This window comes from Pipistrellus kuhlii, unplaced genomic scaffold (assembly GCF_014108245.1).
Source record: "Pipistrellus kuhlii isolate mPipKuh1 unplaced genomic scaffold, mPipKuh1.p scaffold_m20_p_10, whole genome shotgun sequence".
NCBI classification, from domain to species: domain Eukaryota; kingdom Metazoa; phylum Chordata; class Mammalia; order Chiroptera; family Vespertilionidae; genus Pipistrellus; species Pipistrellus kuhlii.
This window is the reverse complement of record NW_023425405.1, coordinates 35,683,908-35,709,263: the sequence shown is the minus strand read 5'-3', so window position 1 is coordinate 35,709,263 and position 25,356 is coordinate 35,683,908. Positions and strand designations below refer to the sequence as shown.

The 25,356-nt window shown below is 39.2% G+C and overlaps 1 protein-coding gene across 1 annotated transcript in view; it reads left to right on the top strand.

Annotated features, from left to right (window-relative positions):
• Positions 1 to 2,846: 2,846 nt before the first annotated feature.
• SDHAF3 (succinate dehydrogenase complex assembly factor 3) overlaps positions 2,847 to 25,356 on the top strand; it is a 38,736-nt gene continuing 16,226 nt past the window's right edge. The window contains exon 1 of the mRNA XM_036429353.2: positions 2,847 to 3,088. Within this exon, the coding sequence (XP_036285246.1) occupies positions 2,915 to 3,088 (174 nt within the window). The 5' untranslated portion in view covers positions 2,847 to 2,914. The remainder of the gene's footprint in view (positions 3,089 to 25,356) is intronic.

The following is a 25,356-nucleotide window of genomic DNA, read 5'->3' as shown; positions in this document are numbered from 1 at the left end:
TCATAGAGGAAGGAAGAGGGAGAGTTAGAAACATCAATGATGAGAGAGAATCATTGGTTGGCTGCCTCCTGCACGCCCCACTGGGGACCAAGTCCACAACCTGGGCATGTGCCCTGACCGGAAATTGAACCTCTTGGTTCCTGGGTTGACACTCAACTCCTGAGCTTTTCCAGTCGGGCCATTTGTTTTTGTTCGTATTCACTGATTTCTCTACTCTTTGACCTCAAAGTTCTCTCTCTGGTTGTTAAAAACACTTCCCTAGCAGTCTCTTCTGTCTGCATTTGTGCAATTGCTGTGCTGTTCTTCCCTCTGGGTGTGAGTATATTGTGGCGATTATATTTTGTGTGCCCCGACAGGCTTAGGTGATGTGCTCCATATCAAGTTGTGAAAGGTTCCCCCTCTCTTTTTAAATAGAATCTTTTCAAAGCACTCATTTCAAAGTGGTTACCTATCCGTTTCTACTTTTACAGAACATTTTGAAGGGAATCTGGGAGAAATCATGATTAGACTAGTAAAATTGGAAGGCAGAGAGAATGACCTAATCCAGCTCTTTGACATGTGAGAAAACCCAGGCACAGCGTGGTTGAGTGACTTGTCAAATAACACAAAGGAAAAGAAAACATATGAAGGAAGGATAGAGGAAAGGCCTGCACAGAGTGTACCGATCTGGATGTGTGGCAAGGAATTTCTTTTCAGTTCATGGCTATTTTGACCACAAGATAAAAAGTGGTCAGCCTAACCTGGGAGGTCAATGGGGAGTTTTAACAAAGAGAAAGTTTTGTCTACAAGACATATTCGCTGTCCAGCCCATTGGAAAAAAAAAAAAAAAAAAGTCACCTACAATTATTCTCGCCATTATTGCTTGATTTCTCACCTCAAGGCATAACCATACCACTACATCTTGGCTTCTCTCTCACCCATCATTTGCCATTTCTGAGCACCAGCTGTCCAGTGCTCTGTGGACCTTTTCTCCTTTTAGGCTGAATTACTTCTTTTATTGTTACTTTTTTTTTTTTTTTTATTAATTCATTGGCAGAATGTTTTTTTTCCACATTTTTATAAGAACCTTAGCTCTAAAAGAAGTATTTATTATACATGTACTTTAACCCCAAAGGAAACCAGAAAAAAGCAAACTGGAACAAGAAATTAATTTTTAATTTACAGGGATATTAAGAGATGAAGTATGGTTAGAAAAAAATTTCCTGAAGTAAATACCACACTGCTGGTTAATCCTTGTCCTTCATGTGGTTTGTCATAATACCAATTTAAATTCATTTTTTTTAAATGGTCTGTGTCCTTTTAAATAAATATTTTTTCCTAAATTTAAGCAAAATGAAAAAGTCCATTCAAGGTAATAAATATTAAGAGTGCTTACTCTTTGTAAGGCACTGTGGTAGGCCCTGAATAGGATAATATAAAATGAGTAAGTCGCTGCCTTTGGTAGTGGGATACCTGTCTTTGTCTTTCAAAAAGTTTGCACAGGCAAGTCTGGGGTCTGGGAGGGAATCTCCGTGATTCCTACACTCGTGCCCCTTTATCACCAACAGGTCATGAGCCACCAGATCCTCTTAAAAGTCACAAAATCTCTGACCTAATGGGGTTTTCCTTCTAGGGTCGTGGTGGGGGAAAACAGATAATAAACAAGTAAAATATTTAAGTGCTATGGAGTGAAATAAAGCAGAGAAGGGGGTAAGGGAGTTCTTGGCATGTGGCAATTTCAAATGCACTTGCCAGGGAGGATGTCATCAGAAAGGGGTAATGAGAGGGAACAGCATGCACCAAGGCCCTCAGTTGGGAGTGTGTCCAGGCAGTTCAAAGATGAACTGGGAATAGAAGGTCAGCGTGGCTGTCACTGGCCAACCAGGGACAACACCATAGGAGAAACTTTAGAGAGCTAAGAGTGGAGAGACTTTGGGTTTTACTCTAGTGAGAAACCGCTGGAGGGTTTTGTTGAGCAGAGGAGTGACATCTGATTTACAGTTTAGGTGGAAAATGACCGGGGTTGATCATGGCAGGAATCCAAGGAGCCACCGCATTGTCCAATTAAAGAGACCATGGTGGAACAGGAATTGGTGGGAATGGGTGAATTCTGCCCATTTTGTGGGTGGAACTATCAGGATTTGCTGAAGGACCAAAGGTGTGACCGGACAGAACTAGGCCGGGTTGCTGTCAGCTTTGGAAACCCACCACACCCTCAGCATCACCTCTGCACAAGGCGCACATTTGTAAACGTCCCGATTCGACTTTTGCATCTCAGACTAATCAGAATCTCCAGCCTCCTGGCCCCGGAAACAATTCTTTTAAAATGACTCCCAATGTTTTTTTTGTTTTTTTGTTTGTTTTTGTGCACAGCCAATTTGACTTCAGGTAATGAAACTGGCTCCGGCTCACTTGAATTACTTGAAAGAAGTCACTGCTTCAGGAGACAAACGAGGAGCCCAGCACTGTGCAGAGTATGAGCGTTGGTAGGCTCCTGGATGGACAGATCAAGCCCACTGGAATCCCTCTGGCATCGAGGTAAGCATGGCAGGCTTCCTGGAGGAGGCTGACTTCGGAGAAGGCTTTCTCAGGCCTTTCTCAGGGGGGCAGAGAGGAAGATGAGTGTAAAGGATGATGGGGTGTGGCTGTGGAGTGACCACTGGCTCAGGCCGATTGTGTAGTTGGCGTCGTCTCTCATCCGGACGTTGCCCTTTCGGCGGCTCCGACCCGACTCCACGCCCCGCCCGGACAAGCAACCAGTCGATGCCCCGGGGCCCCGCCTGCCGTCGTAGCTCCGTTTCCGGAAGATCCTGATTTCAGGGCGGACCAACCCGGGAAGGAGGTCGCACGCCCACTTCCGCCCGGCGCAGGGCTCGGGGCTCCCGGGTCCCAGTGCGCAGGCGCGGTCTGCGGCCCGAGGCCCACGCGCGGCGCGATGCCGGCGGCGCACGTCGCCCGGGTGCGGGCGCTGTACCGGCGCCTCCTGCTGCTGCACCGCGCGCTGCCCCCCGACCTCAAAGCCCTGGGCGACCAGTACGTGAAGGACGAGTTCAGGCGACATAAGGCGGTGGGCGCGGACGAGGCCCGGCGGTTCTTGCAGGAATGGGAGGCAAGTGCTGCCCCCTTTTCTCCGCCCTCCACCTCCAGCGTCCCCCCTCTGCCCCCCACACCCCCAGGTGTCCCGGTTTGTTCCCGTGGAAGACCGCCTGTCCCACCTGACTTTCCCACAGCCTGTTCCGCCTGCGTTAAACTGTTCAAAAGGCGCAAAGCTGTTCCAAAGTTATCCCCCAAGTGGCATCCCCAGCCCGCCCGTTTCTCCCTCCCGATCCTCGCCGGACCAGGTGCCGGACCCCGGCGTCTGCAGTTCATTGGGGCCGAGCGAGCTCCTAACTATGGGTATTTAGGACTTTCCTAAATTTAAAACACTGAGGCATTAAAAACAGTGGGTGTTAGATGTCAGGAGCTTGCCTGGAGTCAGGGAAGTTGAATGTTCCTCTCTGAAGAGATGGCTGAAGTGTGTGCGGGCGCCGCTGGGATGGGAAGGGAGGTTACAAAAGGGAATCAATCACCGTCAGGTGCTGGGGAGCTGAAGTCTCGCACCGAGCAAGCAAGCGCCTGTGAGTAAACGAGTGGTTTTGTCAGTACCCCTTAAGTTTGCAAACTTAGAGGCTTGTTTCCATAATGACTATATATATATATTTTTAAACCTCAGTGTACCTTAATAATGTACTCAGTTGACTGATAGAGAAATCAGGTAAGCCTGGGGAAAAAGGCTGGTCGATGAAGTCAGGTGAAAGCTGGTTTCTCCTGAGTCTCGGGGGTCACGTTGCCCTGCCACACTTTGCATTACATTTAATTGCATTACATTTGTTTTGTTTTGTTTTATTAAATTATTATCTGTGTACATATACCATTGCTCCCCCCCCCCATACGTGTCCTCCCTCCCCAGAGTTTTGTGTCCATTGGTTGTACTTATATGCAAGCAGACACATGCATTAGGAGTTAATCTGTTGACCTCCCCCCCCCCTTTTTTTTTTTAATGAAGGGAAAGGATATTCAGAGTATTGGGTGGGGTTCAGGATCCTCTAGGATTGCCCCTAGTTCTGATTTGTAAATATCAAGAAGTGAGTGGAATTGGAGATTCCAGCGACATCTCAGGTATCTGAATGCATGAAGCAATGTTTGTAGAACAGAGATGAGTGATTCTTCAGCCTAAAATGTCGATGATTGAAGAGATGACTGAAGGCTGTTTTTTAAAAAAAAAATCATAAAGGTTGGTGGGATGAACACACAGCCTTGTTACTGAATCCCAGAATTCGTGATTGTGGAGTCTTCGAGGCTTGCAAGAGAGGCATTTAGGACAAAGATAGAATTTAGAATTTCCTAAATATCATGGGTACTAGATGTCAGTAACCTGCCTGGAGTCAGGGAAGTTGAATGCAGACTAGTATCTTTTAAGATGGTAACTTGGTCTTGGAGCCAGAACTGGATTCAGATTCAGGTTCTGGCTTTTATTAAATATGTCAGATCACTTCATTTTTCTTGTCTTATTTCCTTGTCTGTGAAATAACAGTAGTTGCAATATATGCCTCTAAATTTTTGCATGTAAATGTTTTTAAAAGCACTTTGTAAATTGTTAATGGCAATGTAAGTTAAGGTTTTTAAGTCACATCTTTCAAGCCAGGCCAGTTTGAGGCAGGACAAGGGGAGAGTCTAGCTCTGCGTTGGGAAGAAGTAAAGACATTTGGAGAGGTCCTAAAGTGTAAGAACTTGGAAGCTCTTTGGGAAGGAATAGGGATTCGGTATAAATTGGTAGTCTGGAGGAGAGACTGAGGCATTAAAAACACTGGGTAAGTATAACATGTACTGCTCAGCCTAGGTGGCTTGGTATCAGGAATTCAGTTTTTCCTGTGGGTTTTTATCCCCTCCTTAACTCTCTTGGAAATTATTTTAGACTTGCAGAAGTTATAAAGACAGTGCAGAGTTCCCACGTCTTACACTCAGCTTCCCCTTGAGTTAACGTTTTATACAACCAATAATTGAAACTAAGAAATTAACATTGCTTCAGTACTGTTAACTACAGTCTTTATTCACATTTTGTCCATATTTCCACTAATGTTCTTAATGTGTTCCAGGATCCTACATTGTATTTAGTTATCCTATTTCCTTAGTTTCTTTTAGTCTATGATAGTTCCTCAATCTCTTCTTACCTTTCATAACTTTCTTGAAAAGTTTTGGTCAGTTATTTTGTAGAATGCTTTTCAATTTGGGTTTGTCTGATGTGTTCCCTTATGCGCATTATTGGGAAGGGTCCCACCAGGACGACCTGCCTTCTCAATACATCAGGTCAGAGGGCACATTATGTCCATTACTTATTACTGGTGATGCTAACTGTGATCACTTGGTTAAGGTGATATATGCAAGTTTCTCCACTATACAGTTGCTGTTTTCCTTTTTGAAATTAACCCTTTGCACTCCGAACCATTCTGGACATTGGCTACCAGCTACTCGACGCTACTTTGCGGCGGACACATGCGTTGAATTAACTCAATTCCCCGTAATCACTAATAAACTGCAATGTCCCCCCTGAGAGGGGACATCCGAGTGACATGCTAGAATTCCGATGTCCCCTGAGAGGGGACAGCGGAGTGCAAAGGGTTAATACATATTTGGGGGGAGATACTCTGAGGCTGTACAGATAATCCTGTTTCTTCTCCTTAAATTTGGCCAACTAATTTCAGTATTCACTGATGGATCTTGCCGTTGTGTTCCAATGTGACTTTGTTTCTCTCATTTATTCTGAATTTATTAATTGGAAATGTTTCTGTAGGGAAGCACTGTCCCTCCTTCTCTGTTTTTGATCTAGCATTTTTACTTAAAAAAAAAAAAAATGAACAAAAGTGTTTTCCATGGGGCTAGAATTCTATTGTTAGCAATTGGGTAAAGGTAAGTTAAATCTAATTATCTATTTGGATAAAATAATAGCTCTCACAATTACAAGGCACCTCAGTCTAAGTGTGGAATTAGAATAAAGTAGGGTGGATTCTACCAAGAGAGCCCATTTCTTTTTTCCAAGGATGAGGCTAGAGAAGATTCTAATGACTTGGAGGGGAGAAAAACCTGGCTAGGGCAGCAGTACGAGGAGCATATTCCTCGTTCGGCCTTCTAAGCTGTTTTCCCCTTGTGTCTTCAGAACATCTGATTTATGATTATCATATTGGTGATACTAGTTATGGGATAGACTTCTGTTGCTTTTGGTAAATGATGATTATAAACTTGGTACATTATCTGAGTATTATTACAAGCTTGATGCTTACATTTATATCAAGCTAATTGAGAGTGACATAATTAATTATGATTATAAACTTGGTACACGTTATCTGAATCTTACAAGCTTGATGCCTATGTTTATGTCATGCTAGTTGAGAGTGGCCCAGTTGTGGACTTACTGTGCTTCATGGAATTGGTCTCTGGGATTCTCTCACACATTTCTGAAACTACTTATGAATTTAATGGATTCTGAATGTGTTTTACTTAACGGGCAAAGTTGGGTACCACTGGGGAAAGAGAAAGGGGAAGGATTGGGAATATTAGAGGCCACAGTATTAGGAGGAGAGTTTTGTATTCCGTTGATTTGTCGTCACGGACAACTGTGGCCAATATAAGAGGGAATTCAGCTGGGAAGTTTTTGTTCAAGAACCATTTGGGATAGGTAGGAGAAAACTGTTTCCTTTTATCCTTAGGATAAAACTGTAAATGCATATTTACAGAGTAAATAGTGATTTTATAGAATTCTTTACCTCAAGAGAAAGATTGTGAATTCAGGATGAGATGTTGAGAATCTGTTAGGGAGAACGTTTGATAACTGGTTGGTAAAATATCTATTCTGATCTTACTCTCAAGTCTTGTAGGAGGCAACTATTGGAAGTGGAGTTGGGGCTGGGTAGCTCGGGGGTCTTTTTTATTATGGCATTTAAAGTGTTAACTAGCCCAGTTTTGGAGTATAGCTGATTTAGACAGTGCATTCCTTTTTTCTCCCTGTGCCCACCCAGTTGTGGAGAGAAGAACTTAACTTTCTGGGAAGTCATAATAGGCATTGAAAATAAATAGCAAGTAAAACATATTTGTGATAGGATGAGACAGAGTAGGAAACAGTGAGCTCCCAGGAGCTGCTCTGGAGAGACTCCATGTGTTTACTTTTCTCTTTCTGTCCCATTTGTTTGTGTCTATTGCTTTCTTAACTGGCTTCTGTGCTTTTTCTTAAATGGCTGCTTTGCTCTACATCTATTGGGGGATGTTTATAGAGGAAGTTCTGTTTCTGGGAAAATGTAAAAAGGTTTAAACATTCTATAAATAGTTATTGGTCACTTATTATTGCTAGTCACGTGGGACACAAAAATGAATAATAACTTTTATTTTCATGGTGTCCAAAATTTAGTAGAATATAACCTACAATCCTATATAATAAAAGGGTAATATGCAAATTGACCCTAATGATGGAACAACCAGAACAACTACTTGACCAGTCACTGTGAGGTGCATTGACCACCCCTTGGTCCCTTTCCCTGGCTGGCAGGCTCCGATTGCCCACTGTGGAATGGGGAACTGGGGGTGGGTTGTGGGGAATTTGGGTGGTGCCAGACCAAGGCCTTTGCCCCACCAGTTGCCCCCCACACAGAGGGCAACCTGCAGCAGGGCAAGGGCTGGCAAGCAGACAGGAACAGCTGACCTGTTGGTCCCTTCCCCCGGCTGTCAGGTTCCAATCACCAGAGGGCCAATGGGAAACCAGGAGTGGGTGGTGGCAGGGGTGGGGGGAGGAGAGGGAAGGGGAGAAGCAGTTGAGGGCAGCTGGGGAAGATGGCCCTGATTGCAGGCCAGGCTTAGGGTCTGTACCCACACATAAATTTTGTGCTCTGCAAATCGACCGAACGGTGGAACAACCAATCACTATGATGCATGCGACCACCAGGGAGCAGATGCTCAACGCAGAAGCTGCCTCCTGGTGGACAGTGTGCTCCCGCAGGGAGAGCGCTCAGCCAGAAGCTGGGCTCATGGCTGGCGAGTGCAGCACTAAGGATGTTTGACTGACAGCTTAGGCCTGCTCCCCAAGGGCTCCCGGACTGCGAGAGGGCACAGGCCAGGCTGAGGGACACCCCGCCAAGTGCACCGGGCCTCTAGTATAGACAGCCCTTTATACTATAAAGGGATGGAGGAAGTTGAAGGTCACATGCAATGTCAAAGCTGAGTCTTGAGCAAGTCAAAGTTACTTGACTATATCAAGAAAAACAATTTCTAGAAAGAGGGAATAACGTACGCAGAGGTAAGTAGTAGTATGATCCCCCCAGATCTGTGGTGATGTGTTTGGAACTTAGTGTGTTATGTTATATGTGAGACTAAGAAGAGATAACGCTAAAGAGCTAGCAAGAGACAGGATATTCTGTTAAGAGTAAGTTTTTATTGATATTTTGGATTGTTGAAAGAGTTTAAGCAGTGGTGGAAATGATTCAGAGTATATCCTAGAAAGATTACTTTAGCAACAATATAAAGGAATGATTGAAGAATGAGCCAGACTGAAGATAGGGAGAACTATTCGGAGAAATGTAATAATCCTAAATATATTTTTGCCTGCACCAATTCAGACGTGAGGATGTAGAGTATGGATTAGGCATTATCCTTTTTAAGGTAGAATAGGACTTGATTTAGGAATTGATGAAGGATGGAGGGGGAGGAAATAGAATGAATAACTCCCAGGCTTTAGACATGATACCAATAACCAGAATAGTACATTTTATGTTAGCAGTTCTGGTGGGACAGTCAAGTGGAGATGTTCTGAGATATATATATCTATCTATCTATCTATCTGACACTCGGGAGATATTATCTGTAGTTGGTGGTCCAGAGGAATGGGTGAAAGTGCCCACATTGGGAAACGTGGTCAGATAGACCACTAACATTTAGGAGTTAAGACAATGAAGGTAGTAGCATAATGCGGGAACTGTTCTGTTTTCTTCTTCTGTATTTGTTTGTCCTAACTACTTCTGCAAAGGAGCATACTTTTTTCCTTCTTGATTATGTTTAATTGTTTAGATTTGTGTGATAGTTTAGATCTCATAACAGTTGCTTTTTTGTTTTATTTTTTTTGTATTTGTTTTAGAGAGGAGGAAGTACTTCAAATTTAATGTAACCATCCATTTGAAACTCACATGGGACATCTTTTTCTTATTTATGACTTTGAAGTGGATCATCAGATAAAAGTATGATTAAGTTGCATGTCACCTATATTTAGAGTTTTTTTTTAAACTTAGTGTAATTAGGGTTGAGTGGGTATTTTTGCAGTTTTCATAATTGTAAGCCTCTCTTACCTAATTTAGGGACCTCATTATGTTGCTTTTGAACACTCTGATTTGTAGTTTGTGTTTTAACTTTGGGGAGAAAAGGAATGAATTAGCTCTCTATTCAGTAGATGGATCATGTGTGTGTGGGATGTATCTACCAAGTATGAGCCAGTCATTTGGGGACCTCTCAGTTGTACTGTTTATTCTGCGTGTTATTCATTGTAGTGTTTCTGTGATAGTTTATTGAATGGTGATGTCACACATGTATGTTTTCTACATCAAGTTTTACCTTTTACAAAATTTTGGCATTATTGTGTTCCATAACCAATGATTAGAAAAGAATAATGAAGAGGAAGGATATGAAACAGTGTATCCTTGGAACATAAAATTTTTATTTTTTCCCACTTCTGAAGTATTTGGAGGTTTAGTGAAGCTTTTAAGATGTTTTTATTTAGGAACATTTAACTTTTATTGGTGTCATAACATATTATAACAATGCTTATGTATAAACTAACTAAAGGTATTTTCTTTAAAAAAATCAATATTTGATCAATTTTGCGTATATTATTGACTTTATTGGAACATAGAGGTGTATGTTCCTTTTATTTAGGTGACTTAAAATGTATTTGAATTTACAGATTTAAAATAATGCTAATAGCATGATAGTATCAATATACTAGAACTGTATGTCTATGTAGGGATGTCTGTATTGTGTATGTATGTATACATCTAGTCTTAAAAATTTGAAGTGAATTTTTGCACAGAACTAAACATAAAGGATTATATATATATATATATATATATATATATATATATATATAATGTTACTATCTTATGAAGTAAATATATATTTTATGGTTGCATAATAAGAGTAAATGTGTGAAATTTTACGTAGGGAGTATTATAATTGAATGAAACAGAGCTTCTACCCTAGCCAGTTTTGGGCAGTGGTTAGAGTGTTGTCATGCAAGAATGATGGGTCGCAGGTTTGATTCTGGTCCAGGGTATATACCTCACTACAGGACTCGATCTCTAGTTGAAGCATGTGTGGGAGGCAACCAATTGATGTGTCTCTCTCACATCAATATTTTTGTCTAATTCCCTCCCTCCCTTCCATTCTCTCTAAAAATCAATGGCAAAGAAAATATCCTTAGGTGAGGATTAACAAAAAAATAAAATAAATAAAAAACAAAGGGAGCTTCACATTGCTTTAGTAAACTTTTATTTGTTTCCACTTAATTTACTTAAACTTAAAAAAAAAAGTCAAAATTATGTATACATGTAGTTTAAAAAGTAATTAGTATAAGAGGGCTTATAATAAAGAGCAACATTTTTAATTTCTTAATTTATCTTTTCTCCTGGGGACATTTAAAATTTTATTTGTTCTCTTTCATGTTTCACATATCTTGTGAATTTGGTTAACTATCCATATTTGCAAGTTAAGCAATAAGAACTGACTGAGAACTCCACATATAGGTAGGCTTGTTGATTGGAAAATTACCTTCCAAGTTACAGAGTTTCAAGTAGTCTCCCTTGGATTTGCTTTTCCCTTCTGACTTCCTTACCTTGCTGGAGTTTGTGTTCATTTGGTTATGGCAGTTTGGCTTTATCTTCAGCTGTATATTCTGTTTTGTATTCTAAACTGGGGTTTTCTCTATCTGAGCTATTTTGTTGCATTCCTCTTTCTATTTTGAAAAATTTGTTGCTGTCTCTTGGCTGCTGATGGCTCCATTTTGTTCTCTTAGTCATAATGGATTACTCCTTTAACAGATTTCTCTAGTATCCATTCAGTGAGGCTGTGGAAGGGAGAGGAAATAAGAAGATCCTGTGATTTCTCTAGTCTGCCATCTTGGGCTAGAAATTTGCAGTTCTTTCATTTTAAAAAAGAAGAAACTTAAGGCCTATAAAAATAAAATGATAGCCGAAACTGGTTTGGCTCAGTGGATCGAGCGTCAGTCTGCGGACTGAAGGGTCCCAGGTTCGATTCCGGTCAAGGGCATGTGCATTGGTTGTGGGCACATCCCTAATGGGGGTGTGTGCAGGAGGCAGCTAGTCGATGATTCTCTCTCATCGATGTTTCTAGCTATCTATCTCCCCCCCCTTCCTCTCTGTGAAAAATCAATAAAATATATTTTTTTAAAAATAAAAAAAATGATTGACAAAAATCTTGTGTTCTTACCTCATGAAAGTATAGTTAAGATTTTTGGAAATTAAGTTCCAAACGCTATTAAACATTTGCAGTATAAAATGATTATATTTTTTTTCTTTGAATTATGCTTGTTACAGTTTATTTTTATTTTTTTAAAATATATTTTATTGATTTTGTACAGAGAGGAAGGGAGAGAGATAGAGAGTTAAAAACATCGATGAGAGAGAGTCATCAATCAGTTGCCTCTTGCACAACCCCTACTGGGGATATGCCTGCAACCAAGGTACATGCCCTTGACCGGAATCGAACCCGGGACCCTTCAGTCCCCAAGCCGACGCTCTATCCATGAGCTAAACCGGTTTCGGCTGCTTGTACAGTTTATTTGTATATCTGAACTATTGATTTTTTTCTTTACTTTTTGTACTTTTCCCAAGAGAAAGGAAAGCTTGTTAAACAAGTTTTTATCTTTTACAACTCTCGCATGATAAATGTTTAAGTCATGATTTATTTTTGCTTATTAGCCCAAGATGCTAATTGACACACCTCTCTCAAAATTATATATATATATATTTTTTCAGCAATGAAATAAGAATGGAAGTTGCTACAGTATAACTTAAATTCTTATACCAGTCAGGCACATAACGTTTTCTGTGTCATTTTTGGAAGGTTTCTTTGGACTTCAGTTGTCTCAGTAAGGGAAATAGTATTTTACCCTTGAAATTAGGGATAGACCAAAAGGTTCTCTTTTAACTCCAAGATTTAATTTTATTAGGAGCTGAGTAAAAAATACTATATCACCCATATCTTACTGGACCTGCATCTATTATCCAGTCCCTTTCCCTAGTGATTAGTGGGCAACAGACTTGGAGAGTATTAAATTGCAGCTTTCTAGCAAAGCTGTATAAATGGCATGCCTATACTATCTGGTCTTCCCTTTGCTCCTTTCCTGTTAAATAATAACCAGATTTATTACAACAGAATCAATACCACTTACCATAAAAATATGAAGAACTTTTAAGCATATATGCATATCCAATGGACACAGACAATAGATGGGTGAAGGCCTGGTGAGGGGGATGAGGGGAAGGTAAGTGTGTGTGTGGGGGGGCAAAAAGAAGAAAATGGGGAACATCTATAATACTCTCAGCAATAAAATACAACTTTAAAAAAATGAAAAGTTTAGGGATAATTCAGACAAAGGATGTACAAAACTACATTGAAAACTATAAAGTCTTGCTGAAAAAAAGTGTAGATTCAAAATTAAACTTTAGTTACTCTTTTTTTTTTTTTTTTTTTTTTTTTTTTTTTTTTTTTTTTTAACATAACCACTAGAAGGCATATTTAGAATCGTTAGGGCTCTAAACTGAGATGAGAAAAGAATTATTTGGGCCATCTGATATAGTATTAAGTCTTTGTAAGTAACATGAAGGATCTTCTCATGTTTAATTTCTTAGAGGACATACTTAAATACTATTCATTGATTCTCCAATAATTTATTTTGATCAAAATTAAGTTGTTACTTAATAACTTAAAATCTATTGTATTTTAATTTTCATCTTTTTCTAAGTATTGTAGAAGGTTGCATGAAGGTTGACAGGGAGCTAGGATTGGGAGGGCAGATTAGTTAACTGCTAGTTTGTCTTTTGGCAGGTCAGTCAGAGAGGATGCAAGACTGGTAAACAGGCTCACTTGGTGACTTGGAAACCAGTAGGCTTAGGAAAGAAATTCTAGTGGGTATGTGCCACTCAGGGCAGTGATTGTAAGTCCTGGTCATTGTCCTTGTAAGTCTGGAATTAGACCTATACTCAGAGACAATCAGATACTGGCATCAGATTCATACTGTGGAATCTGATGGAATCTTATCTAATAGTAGGCAAACATATAAATTGACCGTACATCTGCTGTGCCCACAACCAATCAGAGTGAGTATGCAAATTAGAAGGCCAAAGATGGCGGCTGCCCAGCTGCTCCAGGTGTGGAGTGGCCAGGCTGGGCAAGACCCCTGCTATGAGAGGGAGAGCTGGGGGTTGGGGGGTGAGGGGAGCAAAGGGATTTACAAGAGCAGACAAGACTGAAGACAAAGAAGGCAGACTCTGGCTGGAGTAAAGGCCTGGGTCCTGGGTGCCGGAGGAAAACCGGTGTTGGAAGGTGGTGCAATGGGCCTCTAGTTCTATATAATAAAAGCCCAGTGATGGAACAGCAGAACAACCAGAAGGACTGGTTAACCAGTGACATGCATTGACCACTGGGGAGCAGACGCTCAATGCAGGAGCTGCTCCCTGGTGGTCAGAGGGCTCCCACAGAGGGAGCGCCCCTCAGCTGACCTGGATGAGCAGCTGTTCCTGCAGAGGGCCGACCCCTGCAGGCCACGTCCCCCACCAGTGCACGAATCCTGTGCACAGACCTCTAGTCTTTGTATATGTATGTAGTGTTAAAGTAAAAGTTGGAATGCTGATTTACTTATTTCTGTGGGTAGAGGACAGGAGGCTGAGAAGAGGGCTCTCCTTTTTCAGGAGTCAGAATATTTACCTGTAGATCCAGGGAACTCACTTTCATCTGTCTCAAAATTCAGAATTTTCTAGATTTTAGAAAGGCAATAAGGCATTATTATTACATTTTAAGAAACATCCAGTGGAATCTTGGGTGGTATATCCTGTAATAAAATACATTAATATTTCTGCAGTAGAGTATGTGACTCTTAATATTAAGTACAGTAAATAAAGGCTTCATGTCTATTTTAGGTCAGGATTTGCTGCCAGATAAGTTTTGAAAGAGCTTTTGTTTTTTTAAACTTCTTTGACTTCAGAATTGCAAGTAAGGAATGGTGGACTATGAAGCTTTCTGGGAAACTGAATTAGTGTTTAGAAGGTTGCCTGGTAAACATGAATTAAAATAACAGGAAATGGGTAGGCCTGAGAGGTTTTCATCAGGCCTCACTGTGTCTTCAGTGGAAGCGTCATGGGTACTCCTGCCCCCTGCTCTTTTCCTGGACAGTGCTGAACACACATTAGCAAGTATGCCTGCTCGTACCAGTTTATTTTTATTTTAAGCGCCTTTTTTTCTGTCAAAATATTATTATTATTATTATTATTATTATTATTGTATTAATTGATTAAGCCACCCAATTTGTCTTCTGGGCCTGAAGGAACTCAGATACGATTTCCCATTGTGTGTTGATTTAACTAGCTTAATACCCATGGGAGGATTATATTTATCTTACATGTTTTTGCCCTTTACTCCTAAATCATTAGAACCTGAAGTATTTTTAAAACTTGCATTTTGACTTCTAAGTTCTCAAACAGTAAAATATTTATGATTTATTAGAATATATATATATATATATATATATATATATATATATATAAATGAAAGGTATTTTCATTTATATTTATATTCTGCTATTTTTTGTATGTTTAAGTGGCAGAGGTTTCTAGACTTCGATGTGGTGGCTCAACTTTTCTGAAGATAAAGAGGTCTATAGTTAGTTTTTAAAACTATCCTTTTGAATGAAAAAATCGATCCACATCACAGAGGAACTTCTCCCCCTTCGAAACTAAGAATGGCAGTAAATGGAGTGGCAAATACATATATGCATATTTACACAGCCACCACAGCAACAGTGTGCAGAATCAGTGGGTCTGGTGTCACAGCGCTTAGTCTAAACTACAACCCTTCCTGTCACCTTGCTCACTGCCTCACACTTCCCAGGCTGGGCCTTGGCAGCTTATCTGTTATTTATTCCCTTTATAAGTTGTAGATATGTGCAATTGATAATTCAGGATTTCTAACTGGTAATCATACTTAACACCACTTAAAAAAATGCCATGAACATCTTTAAATGCCTTTACAAGGCTAAGGGCAAGATGCACAAAGTGAGAAATTTAATTTAAATGTTCAGAAATATGTACAGATTTGATATACTGGTAGTTTCAGATGCTTATAACACCTTAGCTAATTCATGTAAGTCACTTTAAATTTCCAAGCGACTTTGGAAACTGTAATGTGACTATATTCTAATTTTAGAATTCAATCTAATGAAGTCAGAGACACCTCAGAGAGATATATTATGATACTTCCCCTTCTCTGGGATGCATGCTGAGGTATATATTTTATTTCCCTATCCTCGTCTCTTCCTTAAATGACTCCCTCTCCTTTTCCTCATGTCATCCTCTTCTCCTTCCTGTTCACTTTTTTCAGACAACAGACTGTCTCTTTTGCTCCATCAGATTTTCCCGAGTCAGCTAGATCAATTTCATATCTTTGGCCTCACTATCCTATGTGGTAAGGCTGCATGCTTGCTATCATGACCCTACATCTATTCCACGTGTCAAACACAAGGCCCGCGGGCCAAATCCGTCCCGCCAGGCCTTGCAATGTGGCCCGCACCGCGCTGTCATCACTGCACTCCGCTGCGTTTCCATCACAATGACAGTTTATGACTGTTCAGTAAACCATTCGGCCCGCGATTTAGGCTGGATTTTAGATTTTGGCCCCTTCTCTGATTGAGTTCGACACCCCGAATAGATTCTATTCGGTCTTCAGTGGAGACTCCAGGGGTTGTGAATTTGCTCTTAGGTGGAACTCTAAACTGAACAGGAAGGTATCTGCAGGCCATTCGGGTACTTCCTGCTTCCCTTAGTCCAAAATGCTCCAGTTCTGGATCATCAACTTTGGATTCCTCTTCCCAGACATTGTGTTCTACATCTCAGAGCACTTCTTATAAAGCTGCAAAAGAAAAACAAAACAAAACTGCAACACTGATGGGAATCTGGATTTTTCTTCTTTTATACTGCTTGTCTCCACAAAGGAGGCAAAGCAGATTCTTTGTTCTTTGGTTCTTGGGTCTCATGATTATTAGTAGTACAGTTATAATAGTATATAAATATATGCCCTGACTGGGAATTGAACCCACCACTTTTTGGTGTACAGAAGCACACTCCAGCCAACTGAGCCACATAGGCCAGTTATAATAAACATTTCCATGCCATTTTCAACTATTGTATTTAATCTGTTAGTTTCACCTGTTCAATTTATGAAGCTGTTGGAGAAAGATTTTAATAGTAGAAGCTTTTGAAGCTTGATAGTTTTGTAACTACTTTTATACTGTATATTTCTGAAAGGTTGTTTACAAATTGATTTTTTTAATGGAACAGTATTTTATGTATATTAGCAAGCTTACTATTTAAATACAGTCTTTAGTGAATCCTTTTGTAAAGGGAATATTCAGCTCATAATTTGTTTCTTTGTGTAAACCTTCATTTGCATACATCAAATTTGTTTTAAATGGGATTTATCTACAAATGTCGATCCATGTGTCTGAAAAGAAGAAAATTTAATTTCTGTTTGATGTGAAGAACAAAATCAGATTTGGCACTTTTGATAGATGAGACAAGCCAAATTATTTTAGTTCTATTCTTTTTAACTAAATGCTATCAAAATATGATCTACTCCCTAAATTAAGGGGTGGCAAGAGTTCATATGTTAAGGTTGAACTAAAGTATATTTTTAAACTATATTTTCTTAAATAGTAACAGGGCTAGTGTGAAGTTACTCAAAGTTTAAATCATTATTTAGTAGCTTTATCTTTACTTTCCTGAAAGCATAACTGGAATCCCAAATCTTGATGATTTTTTTGTTTTTAAAAAAACTTTTAGTTTTTCTTAGACTATAGTCATAAAAGTGGATGCATATATTGCTTTTAATTACCGTATTTTTCGGACCATAAGACGCACTTTTTCCTCCCCAGAAGTGGGGGGGAAAAAGTCCCTGCGTCTTATGGTCCAAATATAGCCTACACATATACTTTTTAAAAAAAGTTTTTTTACTTGCCCGGCTCTGTGTGGTCTCTGTGTGCTTGCCCGGCTCTAAAATGGTTCTAAATGCTGCTGTTTACTTTACAGGGTTGATTACATGTGTTTATGACTGTGATGTTGGGTTTTAATGCACATAAAATATTTTAGGACACTATTTGTTTCAGAATCTTTTTTTCTTCATTTCCCTTCTCTAAAAACTGGTGCGTCTTATGGTCCGGAGCGTCTTATGGTCCGAAAAATACGGTTTGTGTTTGTTAGCTTTTTACTTACCAAATTTTGATGATACCTACCAGTTTATTAAGCTCTGTTTAATTCTGGGAAGATATTAATGAAAATGCGCCCTCCTTTTAGTTTGGATACTGAAACATTGTTAATTAGAATTAACCATAATCAGATATGTAGTTCATAATATAGCATAAATATAGTAGATTTATAATGCAAAAATAAGATGTAATTTTTTTTTTTTAACCAGAAGTGGGATTTTTATTTTATTTATTTTTTTTTTAAATAAATCTTTATTGTTCAGATTATTACAAATGTGATCCTCCTCCCCCCCTCAATTGCTCCCCTTCACCAGGTTCCCACCCCACCCTCTGTCCTTTCCCCATCCCCCATTGTCCTCATCCATAGGTGCACAGTTTTTGTTCAGTCTCTTCCCACACCCCCACTCCCCTTTTCCCTGAGAATCGTCAGTCCACTCCCCTTCCATACCTCTGATTCTATTATATTCACCAGTTAATATTGTTCATCAGATTTTTAAATTCCCTTGGTTTTTAGATTCACTTGTTGATAGCTATGTATTTGTTAATCATAATTTTTATCTTTATCTTCTTCCTCTTCCTAAATAACCTCCTTCAGCAATTCATATAATTCTGGTTTGGTGGTGATGAACTCTTAGCTTTTTTTTATTTGTGAAGCTCTTTATCTGTCCTTTGATTCTGAGTGATAGCTTTGCTGGGTAGATTATTTTTGGCTGTAGGTTCTTGTTATTCATTACCTTGAATATTTCTTGCCATTCCCGTCTGGCCTGCATGGTTTCTGTTGAGAAATCAGCTGACAATCTTATGGGTGCTCCTTTATAGGTCACTACCTGCTTTTCTCTTGCTGCTTTTAATATTCTCTCTTTGTCTTTTGCTCTTGGAATTTTAATTATGATATGTCTCGGTGTGGTCCTCCTTGGATTCCTTTTGTTTGGGGTTCTGCGGGCTTCCTGGACTTGTAAGTCTATTTCTTTCCCCAGGTGGGGGAAGTTTTCTGTCACTATTTCTTCTAGTACTCTTTCAGTATCTTGCTCTCTCTCTTCTGGAATCCCCATAATTCTGATGTTGGTTTGCTTGAAATTGTCTCAGAGGTTTCTTACACTATTTTCAACTTTCTGGATTCTCTTATCTTCTCCCTTCTGCAGAGGAGTGTCCTCTGGCTCTTTGTGTTCTAAATCTTTGTCTTAATTCTTGCCATCTTCCAGTCTGTTTTTAGGACTTTGTATAATATTTTTTATTTCAGACAATGTTTTCTTCATTTCTTGTTGATCCCTTATTATTTCTAGTTGCTCCCTTTTCATATCCTCATAGGTCTCATTTATTTTATCTGCCTTTTTTAGGATATTGTTGAATAACCTTATAACTGTAGTTTTGAACTCAATGTCCAATCTTTTCTTTTCCTCCATCTCCTTCCTTTGTGTCCTTCTTCTTGTCTGCATTTTAGTTGTTTCCCTGATTTGATGGAATAGCTTTGTGTGCTAGGTGTTCTGGTAGAGCCCAGTAGCACAGCCTTCCCAGTTACCTGTGGTGGACAGTCTTGATGTAGCCCTTTGTGGGCTGTGTGTGCAGTCTTGTTGTTAAGCCTTGCTTATTGTTGGTATCACTGGGAAGCGTTGATCTCTAAGCCAATTGGCTGTGAGGATCAGCAGTGTCTCAGCTAGGAGGGTTTCCGTACTCTGCTTGAATAGGGCGGGGTCTCGGGGTGGCGCAGACAATCTTTGGTTCCCTGTCAGTCTCGCCTTAGAAAAGTCCTGTTCGTGGAGAGTTTTGGAAGTTTGGTTGCAGGCGCGCGCACCTCTTTGGTAAAGGCGCAGACAAGCTTTGGATTCCTGCAAGTCCCTCCTTAGAGAAAGCCAGCCTCTGGGAGAGCTTCTGTGCTCAGCCACAGGTAGGGCGGAGTCTCGGGTTGGTGCAGACAAACTTTGTTTTCCCTTCGGCCTCTGGCTTCACACACCTCCAAGAGATCTCTGCCCACTGCCTGACAGTCTGGCCTCTCCCTGTCTGGGGCCGTTTATCAGAGCAATAGGGTGATTCTGTTTTCCTCTCGGACAAGAAAGCCAGCCTTGTTAGCTGTTCGCCCTCTCCGCGCCAGGAGTAAGCCAGTAGCGAACTCAGCCCGGCCCGCCCTCTCTGCGTGCAGGGAGTAAGCCAGCAGCAATCTCCGTCCGGCCCTTCCTCTCCGCACCGGGATTAAGCCAGTGCCTTTTCGCGCACACAGTTCTCCATACCTTCACAGTTCCTGAGGTTCAGCGTGCCTTCTCTCTCCTTCCCAGATGGCAGAGCCTCCTCTCAGCCAGCCGTCTGGCGCTTCAGGGCAATGCCTCCCCTGTTTTTCAGTTCTAAATTCAAATTTGTTGTGGTAGGCTGCATTCGGGTGTCTACCCTATGCCGCCATCTTGGTTTCTGTCAAGATGTAATTGTTGTTGTATACTGTTTAACTGCATTGTGGTTAAATAGTCTTATTCCTGCAGGGCTGTCTGGGAGCTAATTACTATTTGTTACACTGGTTCTCTGGGAAAGTATATACAAATTAAAGCTGACAGCATTGGGAACTTGACCCAATCTCTCAGACCCTCTGCATAGCCTACTGATAGTTAAAGGAGAGCCCTCTCACGATTTAACATGTGTACTGCACGGAAACTAAAGCCCTTCCTTCATAACTGAGGAAGAAGTCAGTGGGTTAGAGAATCCTTGGAAATGTCATAGGATCCAGCCATTTGTCCACAGACTTAACAAGTTGGGTGTCAGGAATAATCCATAGGACATTGTTAACGTCAAAAATGGGAAAGAAAGCAAAGAATCAGGAGCATAAGTTTGAGTGACAAGTTCAAGGTGGGGCCTAGAGACATTTTTCCAAATGTAGGCCTTGACCTGTGTGAGGATTTGGGGCACACTGTGCCAGGGAGGACTAGACAGAGTGGCCCGACTGAGTTTGTTGGCTCACTCCTTCACTGCCTACTGTTCTTCAGGGAATGCAGAGATTAATACAGGGCCAGTGTTAAGGCATTTATAAGTGGGCTACAAGTCTGTACAAGATAGAATGAGACTTGTACCCCAAAGAGTTGGAGTTGAGAATGCTGATCTTTTCGTAGTAGGGCAAATAATGAGTCTTATGAATATGGAGGAATACTTTTTCCCTTTAACCATTGAACTTATGATTAGACAGTTCTCTAACTAATAAATCTACCCTGTAACTTGCCATTCATTTTGAGAATTTTTTTGAGTTTCCTTTAAAAATATAGCTATTCCTATGAGACTGTGGTTGGCAAACTGCATCTTGCAAGCCTCATGTGGTTGTTTGGCCCCTTGAGTGTGGCTCTTCTATAAAATACCGCAGCCTGGGCGGGTCTGTTTTGAAGAATTGGCGTTAGAAGAAGTTTAAGTTTAAAAAATTTGGCTCTCAAAAGAAATTTCAGTCTTTGTACTGTTGATATTTGGCTCTGTTGATTAATGAGTTTGCTGACCACTGCTATGAGAGATTCCATTTTAAACTATTATCAGTTAACATTTCAATAATTATCTGACATTGGTTAATATTTAGCCACTTTCTATGTGACCTTGAGTAATTTGATTAACCATTCCAAGCCTCATTTTCCTCATCAGTAAAATGGGAATGAATAACAACAGTACTTAACTCTAAGCTCTAGTGTGGGAGAGGAAGGCGATTGATAGGAAGAAGGCAATATTTCTAGGAAAGAGCTTTGAGGGTGCTGTAATAAATTTTGTAATTTCATTATTTTAATTCTTCGTTCACTTATCTTCCATATCCAAATAGTTGCTAAATCCTGTTGATTATTTCCTTTTACCATGTCAGAGTTGTGACCTATTATCTCCATTTTCATTACCTTTGAATGTTTGTAATAATTTCATAAATAATCTTGCCTTTAGTCTCTTAACTATCAGTTTATAAAGCATAACTTTGATCATATTATTGGCCTGTCAAAAACCATCATTGTTGCCCTTTCTGGTTTGGCTCAGTGGATAGAGCATTGGTCTGAGGACTGAAGGGTCCTGGGTTCTATTCCAGTCAAGGGCACATGGCTGGGTTGCGGACTTAATCCCCAGTGGGGGATGTGCAGGAGGAATCTGATCAATGATTCTCTCTCTTCATTGATGTTTCTATTTCTCTCCCTTCCTCTCTGAAATTGATAAAATATACTTAAAAAAACAACAACAACACCACCCACCATTGTTCTCCCATTAACTTTTCTTTAACCTGGAATTCAAAATTGTGCAAAATATGATTTGAATATATTTATCCTACCCTACATCTTAACATTTTCTGTCATATATTCTGTGTTCCAGTCAGATTCCACTGAGCATTATTCTCAATGTGGCCTTAAATTGTTTTGACTCTGTCTATTTGGTCTAAATGTTTTCCTGTCTTTTTCTGGTCAGATCCTAAAATGTCTTTCAAAACGGCTCTAATTTTTTACTATCAACTCTATTCTTCATTAATTCTTTTTAAAAATATATTTTTATTGATTCAGAGAGAATCATTAATTGGCTGCCTCCTGCACGCCCCCTACTGGGGATTGAGCCCCACAACCAAGCATATGCCCTTGACTGGAATCGAACCCGGGACCCTTCAGTCTGCAGGCTGGTGCTTTATCCACTGAGCCAAATCAGCTAGGGCTTCTTAATTAATTCTTTAAAATATATATATATATTTTATTGATTTTGTACAGAGAGGAAGGGAGAGAGATAGTTAGAAACAACGATGAGAGAGAGTCATTGATCAGCTGCCTCTTGCACACCCCCTACTGGGGATATGCCTGCAACCAAGGTACATGCCCTTGACTGGAATGGAACCTGGGACCCTTCAGTCCCCAAGCCGACACTCTATCCATTGAGCCAAACCGATTTCGGCTTGATTAATTCTTATAGTAAAAAGCAAAACTCCATGTTTTCTTATTTCCTAAAACATTAATTTTTTGTGTTTTTGTACTCAATGCTTTCTACATTATTTTATGGTTATTTGTCGACATTTTTGGCACTAGAAGATGGTAAGTTATTTGAGAACAAAAACTATGTTTTACCTATCTTTGTGTATTTTGAAGCTCCTAGAACAGTATTTTGCTTATAATGGATGCTCAGTAAATCTTGCTTTGTGTTATTTTTCTTAAAAGAAAAATGTGTGACTGTTTCTTTAGATGAAGACCAAACATGCTAATGTCCACAGGTAGATAAAAAAGTTAACCAATCAAATGTGTGAACCATAATCTTTATAAAGATGAATAGTTTAAGCCAGTGGTCAGCAAACTCATTAGTCAACAGAGCGGAAAACCGCGGCTCGAGAGCCACATGTGGCTCATAAGCTGCAGTTTGCCGTCCACTGGCTGAGGATATCTAATGGCATAGGTCAGTGGTCGCAAACTCATTAGTCAACAGAGCAGCAAACTGCGGCTCACAAGCTGCAGTTTACTGACCACTGGTTTAAGCAAAAGCATTTACCCTGATTGTGGGAATTCTTAAATTGTATTTCTTATATATTTGAAAATTCAGTGTATTTCATAGGGTACTAGGCTTATTCTAAGCACTTTAATTCATGTTTTAATCTAAATAGACTGTCAGATAACTAGGCATATGAATGTATGAATGAATAGCTGTTTCAGTTTATGATTGTTATGATTATTGTGCTATATAGCTATTAATAAGCTTTTGATATTGGTCATCCGTGGTTCCTGATTATTCAGGACAAGAAGCTTAATATCATTGCTTCTTTTTCCATTTAATAAAGTATGCCTAAGATGGGAGAAAGATAGGAAAGATTATTTACGCAACTTAAGACCATGAACTGGTAGCGACCCAGAATAGTCATAACTGCTAAGTCTTGAAAACAAAAACATAAGTGCCCTATGGTTCCTTGAGCTATAATGAACACCATTTTTCTCTTAAGAGGAAGAGAGAAGCTAGGAGCAATGATCATTTTCACTAAATTCTCCTAGGAATGTTTACCTGTTAACAACTGGATTCATCCTTTCTAATATTGGGAAATAAATACTACTCAGATATAGGAATTTATTGTGTAAGTGTAATTTAAAAAGTTGCCACACGATGGCAGAAGACTCTTGTATCTGGAAAGACATAAAAAAAGTTTTATTTGAAATAGTATTTATCTTTTTATATTTCAACTAGTAATCTTCATGTTTGTGTTGTCTGATATAGATTTATTGTTACCATTTTAAATGTTTTCACTAATTTTAAAATGGAATATGTGTTTTGTTGTATTTTTTTCCCCATTTCTCATATACAAATTTAACCCATTTTTAAGGTTTTATGTATTTCCCCTGAATAGTGTTTTAAGTAATTGGTAAATGTATTTTTTCTTAAATAAGACAATTTAGGGGAAATTGGGTGCAGTTATTTATTATTTATAGATAAATGTATGAAACCTAAAATGTGGAATTTTTACTTTACTGGAATGGCCATCTCATGTTCTTTTGACTGTTTTGTTAGTTGCCTGCTTTATCACTGTCAGGTTTTCTCTGAAATTTTGTCTTAATTTAAGAAATGGTTCATTCTATAAATATTTATTAAATGCTAACCATGTTTCATATAGTACCCAAGATACTGAAATTTATATTGATTAAAAAATCCTTAAGATATAATCAGATATAACTTTTTCAGAGTTTATAATCTTGCAAGGCAGATAGCTACCAAATACAGTATTGTGTTTGACTTCATGTTTGTGGTTCTTCTTAACACAAATATACTTTGCATACAAATTTAAAGAATATACAGCTTTTACATAGGTAGAGTAGATTAATTGTAAAAATATTGAATTATATGAGTGATGACCTGGAAAAGATCAAAATAAAGATTTGGAAATTTGGGGAAAACTTAAATAGTTCAAGGTTTTGTTTTGTGTTTTGAAAGATGTTAGATTCACTAGTTAAAAAGGGAGGGGAAATAATATAACATTTTAAAAGTTTAAACTAGTGATATTTTGGACTTTTTCGGTATCCACATGATTTTCCTTATATATTGTTAGTTTGTATAATTTATAGTAAAAACTGGGACATGACTGTAAAGAAGCACTAAAATAAAATCATATGACACATGTACAAATATGTACTTGAAATGTATACTTATTGACTATTAAATTTGGTTTATTGCTAGAACTATAAAATAGTTCATGAAAACAGACTTCAAAAAATAAAAATTACATGTATCTGTTACTTTAAGACAAAGAAAACTCTCCTACCTTTACAGTAATTACATGACCATTGCAAAAATAAAATAAACAGAATAATTGATAGTGGGATATATTAATGTGTGTCTTTTTAGCTGTTTCTATCTGTAATACTTTGTTACTTTTTTCTGAAAAAATGTAGTTTTTACAATATGGTATTAAATTTTTTCTTAAAATTGCATGCAAGATTTTGCATGCATATTTTACAGTTAATAGGTTTGAATTGCTGACTTCTTTAACTGAGAAAAACCTCCTTTTTGAGTTAGTGTTTTTGATCTCTCTGTATAAATACCCAAATGTGGAATTGCTGGGTCATAGGGTATTGTACAATACATTTAAGTTTTTGAGGATCCTCCATACTGTTTTCCATAGTGGCTGTACCAATTTACAATCCCACCAAGAATATATGAGGGTTCCTTCCTTTTCACATTCTTAGCAATACTTAAACGATTGTTGATTTATTGATGGTAGTCATACTGAGATATGTGAGGTGATGTGTATGTGTGTGTGTGTTTTAGTATGTTTTTATTGATTTTAAAGAGGGGAAGGGAGAGAGAAAGAGAGAAACATCAATCTGCTGCCTCCTGTACACCCCCTACTGGGGATGAAGCCTGCAACCCAGGCT